This window comes from Artemia sp. Qi Xiang Cuo, chromosome 2 (assembly GCF_049724085.1).
Source record: "Artemia sp. Qi Xiang Cuo chromosome 2, ASM4972408v1, whole genome shotgun sequence".
NCBI classification, from domain to species: domain Eukaryota; kingdom Metazoa; phylum Arthropoda; class Branchiopoda; order Anostraca; family Artemiidae; genus Artemia; species Artemia sp. Qi Xiang Cuo.
Genome location: NC_142795.1, coordinates 22,787,703 through 22,801,428, shown reverse-complemented (window position 1 = coordinate 22,801,428; position 13,726 = coordinate 22,787,703). Strand labels below are relative to the sequence as shown.

At 35.8% G+C, this 13,726-nt stretch overlaps 1 protein-coding gene across 1 annotated transcript in view; it reads right to left on the bottom strand.

The window, feature by feature from the left end:
• The window catches only part of LOC148955010 (dynein axonemal intermediate chain 4-like), a 72,463-nt gene that overhangs the window by 48,960 nt on the left and 9,777 nt on the right, over positions 1-13,726 (bottom strand). Inside the window, exon 4 of the mRNA XM_089108021.1 lies at positions 25-171. Coding sequence (XP_088964147.1) covers positions 25-171 — 147 coding nt within the window. The remainder of the gene's footprint in view (positions 1-24; positions 172-13,726) is intronic.

The window sequence follows — 13,726 nt, the reverse complement described above, 5'->3', positions numbered from 1 at the left end:
AATGAAAAAATATCAATTACTTACGAAATTTTTCCCTTGGCCATTCATAGCTACTAAGTGTTGACAAAGCTCTGAGGTTCCATGTTGCAGCCAAGCTACGGCACATTGAAATCACGACATCTTCATGCCGAGCCTCTGGGAAACTCTTATATGGAGCTTCACTGTACGTGTCTACAAGTAACATATTAAAATTAAATCCAAAACTAGACAGCGTTTATATTTATTTACTAAATAATATTATTAACGCGTAGATAAATGCTTGTCAAGCTTGTCAATCAATTTTTTGAGGTAAGAAGTACACATTCCTCACTCCTACACTTCTCTGTCTCCATATTTTAATAATTGACCCCCCCCCCGTAAAAAGACAGTAATCATGGCTAGCCCTGGATTTTTAGTTAAAATAAAAAAAAGTAACTTCTTTTTAATCTAAATAGAACAACAAAGTTTTCTTAGGGTAAAAATAAATAAATGCCAACGAGACAAAAACAAATAAAAGTCAACCTTGTTGCTAAAAAGCTACCGTAATCTCAGTCGGGAGTCTGATTGTTGTAGCACACTTTTTTCCTTGCTTGAAACATAAATATACTGGGAAATAATTAAAAGAGAATTCTATGAATGTCTATAAGCATAAACTAAATCATGTAAGAAGGTATACTTAAGAGGAAAATATACAGTAGAACAAAATCAGGCCTAAGACAGTTATAAATTACAATGTAAAACAAAGTAATACTTTAACCGAACGTGAATATCACAACTTTATAACGAAATCAAACCTAAAACGGCGAAAAAATAAAATTTAGAACAAACCAAAACTTGAAAAGAATAAATCAAACAGTTCGTGTTAACGAACTGTAAGTAAGGAGCGACCCGGTTCAATAGTAACCGAAACTCTAAAAAAAAGAATTTTGATACCAATAGATACATAAAAAAAATCAGATTTTTATGCTGATTTCAAATATATAAGTTTCATCAAGTTTAGTATTTACCCATCAAAAGCTACGTGCCTGAGCAAATTTGCCTGATTTTTGAAAAAGGCGGGAAACATCCACTAAAAGTCATAGAACCTTAATGAAAATTAAATGGGAGGATCTTTCCATGGAGGAATTTTTCATGGGGGAAGGGACATTGCTATTAAAGGGGTACCGGACTTTGAAGTATTATTTAAAAAACGACTTTAAAAAACCACGAAAAAACGATTAAATAAAAAAAAAAAAAAAAAGTTTTTCAACTGAAAGTAAGGCATCAGAATTTAAAACGAACAGAAATTATTACGCATATGATTCAATTCGCTGCCTAGACAATACCTGACTCTTTACGCAAAAGTTTTTTTTAGCACTGTTATCACAACTATTTATTCAAGCTAACGGCCTTTGTGATTAAGGGGTCATTCTTAAAGAATTGGAACAAAATTTGAGCTTAAGCGTAATGAGTGGGGTATTGACTAGGAGCAAACCCCCTAATATACGTAATAAAAATGTACGAATATAAAAGTTGGTTACGTAAGATAATTCGTAAGTTATGTATATTTATTACTAATAAAAACGTTCGTAAATAAAATTAAACAACTTTCGAGAGAGCCATCTAACCAAAAAAAGTAAAATTAGTATGCAAATTTGTTTTAACTATTCATGTACGGTGAGCCAAAATCAAAACCTGCATTAACTCAAAAACGTTTAGAAATTAAGTAAAAAAAAACAAGTTTTTATAACTGAAAGTAAGGAGCAGCATTAAAACTTAAAACAAACAGAAATTATTCCGCATATGAAAGGGACTGTCCCCACCTCAATGCCTCACTCTTTACGCTAAAGTTTGACTCTGTCTCACAAATTTATATTTTTAAACAATAAAAAACTTTAGCGTAAAGAGCGAGGCACTGAGGAGGGGACAGACCCTTTAATATACGTAATAATTTCTGTTCGTTTTAAGTTTTATTGTCGCTCCTTACTTGCAGTTAAAAAAAACTTGTTCTTTTATTTAATCACAAATATGAGTGGGGCTGCCACCCTGCTTATACATCCTTTAAGACTAAAGGGATATGTGGGCTATTACTGAAATGATTTTTTACCTAATTTGGTTTAAAATCATCATTCGAACAGGGTTTCTTTCTTTGTTTTTAACATGAAAAAACAAATAATACAAAAAATTTTAAAACCTTCAAATTTTCAGATTTATTTTTGTTTTGCATAACTGCTAAAATTGCATCAGTGAAGTTTATTTGTCGAGTGATTTACGTAGTTTAGCGGACTCGCACCTATAGTTGCCCGAGCCATGTCTCTTCTAGATGCATATTACATAGGTTCTTTAACTACAAATATCTGCTTTTATTCCAATATTGTGAAAGAAATTTTGGTGCGATGTCATTCTCGGATGAGGGGCCCAAAGTCAGCAAAAAGACTGCTGATTGTCCCAAGAAAGATTTCGTCACTTAATTAGGGCATGATTTGTGGTTAAATAGCCTGGCCTTCTTGTAAATCCCCACCATTATCATTTCCATATCGACAAGCCAGAAAAATTCGGGGGAGAAACTAGCTCTTTACTAAGATTGCCCTATTGTGCAGCAGTTAAATACATTATATATCGTGTCGATCATAGGATTGAAGCTCTTTACATCTTTCTAAGAATTTACATGTAAGACAGTGCTGTTGTAAGTAGTATCCATATATAAGATTGAAAACCTACAAGAAAACCTACAAGACCATGCACACTTTCACACCTACATTCACGCCTACAAGAATATGGTCAAAAGTATAACAGATTGAAACCCTACATTCACACCTACTTTCAAGCCTACAAGAATATGGTCAAAAGTATAATAGATTGAAACCCTACATTCAACCCTACAAGAATATGCTCAAAAGTGTAATAGATATGAAGCGTACAAGAAACTGTTTTTTTTTTTTTTTATATTGATAAGAATTGCAAAATGAATGTAACGTTTGACGTAGACATTTTTTAGGAGCCAATCAGATACATTAGAGGTTGTTCAATATACGATAACTTGATTTGTGGTTGGGATTTGAATAAAAGGAATGGTTTTCACTACAATTCATATTAGTAAGATAATTGAATTCAGAGAGAATAGTTTATTTGAGAGGATATTAGTAGAGAAGAAATGAGTGGTGCATTTACATTATTGGAGATTAATGATGGAGCCGAATGCAGCAGCAACGATATACGAGTACCCAATGTGGCTGTGGAAATAACCGCTGGCTGTAGACTATGCCTTGAATAGAACGATATATATTCTAAATACGTACTATCATTAAGCAAATTCAAGTAGGAGGAGCAACTATGTTTTGCTGAAAAAGTTAACATTCTCCATATAAATAAACTTCGGTCAGTATTAGATGTTCTATCGAAATATATTGATTAGAACAAAATACATCAGTGAATAATACTATTGTATTTATGTTCAATAAAATTGTTTCTAAATCAAAGGTATTTTTCTTTCTATAGTAGATTAGTGTATGTTTTCTAGAGTAGGAGAAATTCTGGTTAGTATGTAGTTGTTTGTCAGAGAGTTAGGACTCTAAAAAATGGATAGATTTGAGAAAGAGCGAATCATGAGGAATCTAGTGTTTATGGAAAATCATTTGATTCTAGATGACGATTTTCTAGAGCTGTCTATTCAAAGAAAGAAATTTTCTCGGGGGATCATTGTCGATATAATGGAAAATGAGTCTCAATCATAATACTATTGTATGAAGCTTCTACACCGTGATTCAAATTCATTTACACAATTTATTGATATATTGATTACGACATGGCAAAATAATATTGTGGATATGCTTCTAAACATAAGTTTAGAAATTTAGGATTTTTTTTCATGAGAAAGATTGTGCTCAAGGATGATTTACTTCTCTCTCTCTATTTCAGACAAGTTTTTGTTCTTGCTAGCTCAGTTTCACTGTGACAGTGAGAGTGTCAACACATGAAAAAATGTTCCATACATGCCCCCTATGTATGTACACACTGGGCAGCTGGTCATGAGAATTGCACAATGATTGATGAGTATGATGAAAAGTGTAGATTATGCAACCCGTGTAGATTGCATAGAGGATATGCTGTACAAATTAAAGGTTGTAATTCCTGTCTTGAAGAGGTGTGTGACTCTCATCCTAGAGGCCACCTTTGCTCCAATTGTCACTATGATAAATGTAATGAGTGGGAGAATACATATCCCGGTATGATTGGATAGAACCATAAACGTGATTTTAGTTTATAGATGCGAGATAGGTATCGTAGTGGTTTTAGATTGCTATGGGAGGAGAAGCTGGACCACCAATGAAGCTATTCGAACAGCAAAAGAATATGGTTTCTACGTCAGCGTTGTGAAGACAATGGGTCTTATGATTATAAACCCACGGATTTTTATTTGGCTGTGACGGAATGTGATTTGACACTTGAGGAAACTGTTTGTGAAATTGTTTCAAATAGGTAAATTGAAACATTCGAATTCTATAGAATGAATGAGAATAGTATCATTGACTATACAAAGAGATATGACAAGAGTGAAATTACACTCTACTGTAGAAAATGTGACCCCGACATTGCAGTACATCAGGATCAGTACACTGTGAATTCAGATAATCTACCTGCACTAATTGTTGTCGAAAAATACCTATACCTAGTAGAGGGTGGGGTAAAAAGATCAGAAAAGCCATTTTACCGTGTATATAAATTTTTATTAGTAAGAGGATTAACATTTATTTTTAGACCATTTTAACATCAGGGCCCTAAGAAACATCTTATATACATGGGTACGTATATACCAAACTAGAGTCGGTAAAACAAGTTAAATCAACGTAGACATCGAGAAACTGCTTGTAGGTGTAGCCACGACATCTGAACATAAAAAAAAGTAGCGCATGAAATCTACATATCTTTATCGATAAATCCTGTACTCTTCGTTGATTTTGAATAAGAATTTTCCCACTGCTTTCAATGCTGCCGGTGATACATAGCGCGTCGAATTTATACGACAGGCGAAGAGGATAAAAAAATTCAATATTCTTTAATATTTGAAAGATGCATAGCCAATTACCAGTCTTCAATGTCGATGGACTGCTATTAACAATGATGAGGGTTTTGTTAACACATGGAATTTTTCAATGAAGCCCGAAGGTATGCAATAGGACTTGTACAGGGGCATGTATGGATCCATACTAAATACATTAATTATTTGGTTTGTGTTCATGGTGCTAGGTCTAGGAGAAAACTGTCGTTAGTAATGATTTCCTTATAGGCTACATATTGAAATAGTGGGCATAGTGTGGCGCACTCATAATACGCAATAATCACTGCCCACTATAAGCGTGCATTCCCTAAACGCAGTATATTCAAGTCCCGTATCATTAACGAAGCCATCATTATAATCCCAGGTTAGTATGAAAGCATTCAATTGATTATTCAATTTTCAGATAGTTGAGAGTCATGATCTAGGGATTGCATGGTCAACTCGTACAGACTTCTATTGGATTTTTTGTCAAATGATAGAGTGTACAATGTAATACCATTCACTTTTCAAACAAGACTAGATAGACAAAAAAAAATTAAAATCATTGGGGGATTTCGTCTAGCATACAGCAACACTGCCTTTCTTCGAAGAGACTAAAACCAATTTCAAGAGCATTTGGCCATTGATACACAAACAATCGCTAGAGTTACGGGAGCTGGTTACACTTTGATATTGATTGGTGATTGTATGGGGGAAAAGGAGTTTAATGTTGTTACCATTGGCTCTTTGCTTTTTCACTGCCAGTGCAACAGAGCTCATAACTTGTTGTTTTCGGACGTGGAGAATTGCCGATGTGATAATGAGATTTGCATCGGGTCCTGCAGGAAGTGTTTTTCTCAAAATGAAAATTGATGGGGCCAGCTGTAACTTTATGTCAATCTTGACATTGGGGGGTAGACATTGGGATATATTGAATATCTCATGATTTAATTTTCCAGCCAGATGAAACTCTTGGGTTACTGCAGTATTCAACTCACCTTCTGTTTAAACACCTGATCGATATTCATAGCCCAATGATTGTTCTCTCAACTTCTTGTATGGCTTTGGTGTCATCATCATAAATTGTATGTAGCTTGCATAGTTGGATAAATTATTGCTAGTGCTCACCAATGTTCCATTAATGAATACATTAATTTGTTTGAATAGGTTGTGTAGAATATAGTTTTCATAGGAGAGACCAGTGCCAGCATTTGGAGTGTATTATCTGACTTTTTCTTCACCACAACATTTAAATCAATAAATGTTGAGGACAAATCAATGAAATAGTCTTCATTGGAAAATATTTGATAGTGTATATTTTCCGAGAAGGGTTGTTAAGGATGAAATTGTTCATAGTAGCCATACTTGACACTGACATCAACATTTTCAGCATTGAATAGATTCAATGAGGAACTGATTGATGGATATGATTCCTTGTGGGGGAGATTAGTCATCTTAAGAGAAGAAATCCTTCTTTGATCTAACAATCTTTTTCTTTTTCTTCTTCTTCTTCTGCTTATTGCTCTTCGTTGTTTCAAAGTCTTTGTTGATATCCTTCGCTTCCGGCCTGGGTTGAGACTGATAAGTGAATGATGCGCACGCATCCTTTTTATTCTCTCCCGATTTTGTCAGAATTTTAATTTTTCACCAAAGGCCCATGACGAAAAACTAATAATGCCCTATACACTCTCCTTGAAATATTTTCCCTAACCCCAGTCATGTAGTGTGGAGGTAGCAAAATTAGATGCAACAGGAACAAGATATATTCTGCCAAGGGTTAGTGCAGAACGAAATAGCTTAGCAAACCAAATACCAAGACCATAGCCAGACATTGTAGTATGCCCCTTGTAGTAGTCAATTCCATTGCCTATTCGACGTGGACTCAAAGCACCAACATATCATTCGACATCGGGATAGACAAATGAAATTCTTCTATTGTTCATTTTAGGTGATTGTGCTGTCGCCGACAATGGGTCGAAAATGACATGTAATCACTGCTAAACCTTGTGTTATTGCTAGAGGATCACCCAATTCACTTCTTAGTGTTAACTGACAGAGTTCCAAATACGAAGTGTTTACAGTATTATACTGCAGATGTTTCATATTACATTGATGAACAAGTTCGTGAGATGTTTCTCCTCCCACAACAAGTAAGAAGGAGACATTTGAATTACTGACTCTCAATGTTTCCACAAAGGATGCATAGAGAAATATGCAAGAGTCCGAGGCGAAACCAGGTGGATAATCAGCAAAAATAACTTCATCCATCCCGTAAACGGTGCCAGCATTTCTCCCATTGATCATATTCTGTTTAAAGCCAAGAACGTCTCTCAGATTATCATTGAGAATAATTATTTTAGTGTCAACAGGTGAGGTAATGTAAATCCTATCGTGTTCCAATGAATAATTAAAATGGAATGTACCATTCCTACGATATGAGATTTTTCTATTGATTGTACGACACAAATCTGTCATATTATCATATTCAATATATTTCAATTTGGCATGTGGATATTCGTTATATTCGAGTACCTAAGTCCATTCATAGTCCATAAAGAGTGTGCAGTTGAGTGGTATAACTTTTATATAATACAAACGATCCTTTCTCAGAATTTCTTAGGTGTTTTTTAGAATACAGTTGACAAGAGCCACTTCATACGAACCGTCAAATCTGATGGATGGGGAGAGTTTTGTCCAAAAATCACTTGTCGTATTCAAGTCGTTGTAGAGAGGATCGAAAACATTGGACATGAAAGTTACATAGAAATCATTGGGCATTGTCAATATCTTCGACACCGATCCAAGAATCAAAATCAGAGTTGTATCCTAGCCACCGAACAAGTAAATGTCTCCTACCCCTGTGAGTACGAGTCTTTAATATCTTTTCAATTTGATAGATTTCACTATAATTTTAACTTTTTGTAGTTCATAGTCATAAAGGCCACCGAGAATCTTTGGTACCACTCCGGCGATAAGTTATGGGCTTAGTGTCTAGTATGTTTGCCACTTTAAACAGTTGGGTGGACCATAAGTAATTTCCCTTTTCAAAAATATTAGTTGTTCTATTAATTCGAACAGTATCACCAACATTGAATTTATTTTTCTTCTTGACAATCGTTTCATTGGAAAATTGTTTAAGAAAGGTGTCAATTGTATAGTAATCAGAATCATGAACTCCTGTTTGCATAGAGTTGGACAACGATTGAAGCGGTTATTGATTATAAATCAACATAATATCATTCAAATCTTTAATTAAAGCCGATTTATTTTTAAATGTACAAAATATTGATATTTAAAGTTAAATAGTTCTTATTAATCTTTCGGCCAATGCAGCCTTTATAAAACTATGACTATGATAGAGCAGTGTACAATATTTCTCTAGTACTTTGGCTAAAGAAGGATTAACAAATTCCCTACCGCAATCAGCTTGAATTTTTTATATGAATCACACTCGAGGCTGCTTTCAGTGATTTTAGCAGCTTCGACACCTATTTTTTTTCGCAATTGAAGCTTTTATTTAACGGGACTAAAAAATCTGTGTGTAAGTAGGTTGTACTTGTACGGTGTCTTGGAACACCGTTGAAGCTCATCTAGAGTTAGGAAATCTGCTTGTACCATATGCGATGGGTAGATGTCTTTAGTTTTTCGATGTTGATTGGCACGAAGTCTATGATTTCTATACAGAGTGTGACTGGATTAATTCTTTAGAGAGTCTTGCACATTTTAAGCGCGAACATCAATGACCTTGGGAAGAATGATGGGGGAATTTAAACTCCCTGCTTAGCCGATATCGTCATTGATACAAGTCATAGCTCCATAAGTTTTGATCTAAAGTACGTAGTTTAATGTCCACTAGCCTGTTTTGCACTTGATGGTGATGGAGACACCAAAAATTTTCGCTTTTCATTCGCCACCATTATCAAGTTTTTTCAACTATGTGTGTTAATATTTTCCGCGATTGATTTAAAATATTTTTCTTCTTCTGCTTCTTCATCTTCATGTTTTAATGCTGTCGATGATGATGTTGATGCATGTTCATTTAATTTTTTTTAGAATTTTTCTATTGCTAATAAGACTTTTTAGGAAGTTTAATGTATTTAGAAAGTTGTATTGATGAGCGTCAAATGAAAATAGTCCTTTACGATTTGTAACCATATCATAGATTAAATAAATTAGATTATAGATCTTGCCCTGAATTAAAATCCCTTTCACATCGCTCTCAACTTAAATATAAGCTTTACCACTTTCCACTAGATAGGTTAGGAGTCGTCTTCTTTGTTAACGATATGAGTGGGGCATTAGATTTACAATTTTAAATAAAATCAAATCCAATTCCTCTTCTTTAATTGTTTTCCAGCAGCAGCAGCAGCAGCAGAATCCTGAGATGATTCTTTTTTGTGATCAATAGCAGCTGTTGCCTTCGAGCGATAGGCCTTGTGTTTTTCCACCCGGCGAAGTTCTTCTTGAAGCAAAACCAGTTTTTAACTTTTTCGGTAGTTTCAGTGTAAAGACATTTTCTGATGTTTTCCTCATTCTTTTCGATGGGTGAGAGAGTGAGTTTTATTGAAGTCATGGTATATGGCTTCAGTACTCGCTCTCTCTTTTAAAAAAAAATGTTTACAAGTCCTGCAATTATTGGCAGTAAAAGTGTGAAAAAGCTACCACCCGCCTGAAGGAGTCGTTTATTTTTAAAATTCTTTACTATCTTTTTAGAGGCCCATGTATGTACAATGGAACGATGTTGCTTTGCCTATTGCTTAACTACTTCTGGCAGTTGAACTTTACCCTCAGTCAAATTTAAACAAATTTTCGAAAACATGTTTGAGTATGACTTTTCTAAGCAGGGGTTTTGAAGTGCTTAGAACCGAAAACAGATGTCTATTTTCATGTAGTTTCTTCAGTGTCATGATAGCAACTAATAGGTCTTTTTAGTGTTCACGGGGAGATATACAGTCATTTCATTGTCAAAAATATATCTGACTACACGCAGATCCTCGGTTGTATTTTGATTAAGATCCAATAGGATATAACCGTGGGACTTTTTAGTTGCTTGATTGTATGCTGAGAGCAGAAATTTGGGGGCACCTGGATAGATTTGTTTATTGAGGGTTATTAGCGAGCTAGAATCACGAACAACTCTGTAGATGATATAGTAGGTGCAGTTCAATGCAGGTTTTCGCATACACTTTCTCTGATGAGAGATTGTGTAGAACCAGAGTAACGGAAATCTGTTCATGATGAAACCGAACAGTGAACAATTGTAGCATTTCCTGGGACCATTTTTCAATAGATTCAACCAGATCGTCAATGATCAGCCAAGAGTTTGGTTCAATAATGGTGAAAACATCAAGTCCCTGTATGAATTGTATCTGCACCAATCCCATCGTGGGAATTGCTTTTATTTTATCGTATGACTCCTGCCAAATACTGTAACAATAGTAGATTTTTTCGGCTTTTCCACAAACATTTTATCGCAATTTCTAATTATTTTAGTTAAGAGTGTTGTTTTGCCTGACATTGACGGTCCGCACAGAAACGATCTGAATGGTGTTTTAAATTGATACATGTTTCCTTCAACATTTCACCTAGACAACTAACTGTAGACTATAGCAGTCTAATGACTAAATAATTTCCCTACGATTACTAATCCGTTCAATAAGAAGAATGAGAAGAAGAAGAAGAAGACGAATAAAGAATCATATTTCCTTTTATTATACGCATAAAAAGTAACAATTCTTAAAAAAAATATTACATTGAACCTGAAATGACATTAAACATGATAAAATACACTTTTTTAATTTATTTATTATAAGAAATACAAAATTTACGTAGGCACAGAGAAAAACACTTAAATAAACGCACTTTTTTTTGTTTATTTATTCATAGAAGAAACGCAACATTTATTAGAATAAAGCACTTGAAATAATATCACTTTTATTTACAGCATTTGGTATGGGATCCCCCCCTCCCAACCCCCGGGGGTGGTCACTGCGGCGGCCGGGGACCCACTGCGGCAGGCCGGGGCGCGCTACGGGAAGCGCCACAGGCCGGGAAGCGGGGGGGCCGGGGGCATTAAATAGTGGAAATTGCTCTACCTTGCACACACACACACATTGAAAAATTTTTGTTATATATAAAATAGAATTAAAAAGAATTTAAAAACACCCAATTACCCAAAAACACTCTCCCAAAATCTATACTTTTTTTAATTAATTGAAGATAATTTTTATAGACAGAATTGCTTTCTTTAAAAAATACAATCAACAAGGTCTGAAAATAAATAATTACCGTGTGGTAGTACCTTCACACCATCCTCAAGTAAATAGACTTTGTCCGATATTTCCGACATGGCGTTTTTCTCAACTCTAACTGTGTAGTTTTTAAATTGTAAAGAGCGAATAACCATGACTTTCGCCCTTGGCACTAAACTACGTTCTACACAGTTTCTATACACACTCATGTCGAAATTATTTTTTACAAAGTGTGTAGGTACCCCCTTGCAAACTTGTTTGATATCCTTGCTGTGCGTTTCCACACAGTATACCTTCGGACCAGGAAACACACCACTGGATATAAGATCGCTACCCGTTTCAGATTTTAGCATTAACAATTGATTTGGGGCCTGGCGTTTCACTTGCTCTGGGTAGGGGGATTTGTTCGACTTAGTGTAGTCAATTTGTGAGCTATTGTACTTGCCATTTTCCAAACTACTCAATAGATTTTCATTTTTGACTTCTAACAGGAGTGAATCCGTGTCCCCGCAATACACTTGAACTTGTCTCTCAATCGGGCACTGTACCTTGCATACATTATAATAAAATGACAACATGAGTTTCTTGGATATTTCAGTTATTGCACTTCCGCCTGCAATATTTTTATTTAAAACAATGTTTCTTTGTTACGGTATAGGAGCAGCATATCAGAGTCAATGATTGTGAACGATGTAAAGTTTGGATCCGCAATGATTCGAGCACAATCTTTGGGGTTGGTTACAATGTCACATCGACTTCTGTTTCGTACGCTCTTGCTCAATTTACCAAAAGCTGAGTTCAAAATGAGTTTATAGACTTCTTTTTCAACTTTCACTTTCGCTTATGAAAGTTTACTGACAAAGGTGTCAATAAACGTTTTCATGTAAATCTCTTGACCAAATTGGAGGGTTCTATGAATCTTTGTAACCTTGAAACCATTGGACGTCATCCATTTCAGTATCATGTGATGAACAACGATATTCTGTTTCGGGTTGAGATCGGCAATTAGTTTTTGTTTTGAAGGTACCCAGTGCATACTCCCGTCCTCTACTAAAGATAAATTGTAGGGGCTCAGAGAGTCCCTACCCACCGGTCTATTTATGCACGGAAAAACAAAGTCTTTTACCGAGTCATGGATTTCCATGGGTATTTCACCGTCAATTTCAAAAAACCATCCCTGTGCCCCATTCTCCTCAACACTGGCAATGTCGGGGAAATTCAAAGCACATGGACTGTAAAGCCATTTATAATTGCCACACGGCAAACAGTAGTGAGACATTGCCGATGGGTAAAGAGAATTCATATCCAAAAAAACTGCGTCCGACTTTTCATCGGTGTGCTGTCCGGTCGGATCAGTTTTTATGATACAATCCCCGTGAAAAACATACCCACCCCTCATTGATCTCTCTACAAACAGATGCTGATACACATCGGCGATCAGACCTATTTCTTCTTTGCTGATTTTAAGTATCAAGTCCATCACCAGATGGGGAGTGGAAATATAATAACCTAAATCCAACCCAAACTCCCGATAGATTTTATCCGTATTTTTGCACACAATGTCTAGAAGAGTGAGTACGTCACTGGCCAAGTATATTTTACAATAATCCCACCCATTTTTACACCCGCCCTTTGCCCAAACCCTATTAGTAAATTCGTTTTCACTAGTGGTGCACTCACTCTCAGTAAGAGAATTGTAAAAAGCTTCAATGGGCGGTAGTGACACCTCATCTAGCCTCGAGCCAGAGTTGTATTAATCATATGGATATATACCCTTACACATTAATAAATCATACGTTTCATCGTCTGAGACATGCTGTTAGAAGAGGGGCAAGCTATCAAAATTGTCACTTTTCTGTACCTGTATCAATTGACTTAAGAATTTGGGGAAGAAGCTGAAAGAGTATAAAAAACAGATTTTATTCAGGCACGTGTTACCCTTGCCAACTGTTTTCCACATGAATTCTAGCAGCAGTAGCTTCTCCGATGATTTGGGTATGATTTTATATGAAAAAGAACCATCTAAACATGCGTCATCTACAACTCCACCCTTGGCAATGCGGGCCAACACCGGTAGAGCAAACTTTAAGTCGTAATTGGAATTGTGTATAAGAACAGGTACGAAATATTGCTGTCTAACCTTTAAATCGCACGACTGATGTGCTACCCCCTGAGGTTACTCCCCCCCCGATGTAATTTCCTGCCATAAATGATCATGATCGATCACCTTCCTCCTCCCCCCATTCCCAACACCATCATCAAATTCCCCCTTGAAAACCCAACACATTTTACGATTTTTAATGGCCACTATCTCATCTGGTGATAGGAGCACAGGATAGTTTGTTTAATGAAGGCACGAAATTGCACCGTTTGCTATTTTAATTAGACTGGCCAATGCCGAGCGCATGCAGTCTTCAACGTCACCCAACATCTCAACTACATCCAGCACTTGCATGGAATTATTGGAATCTCGTTGCGC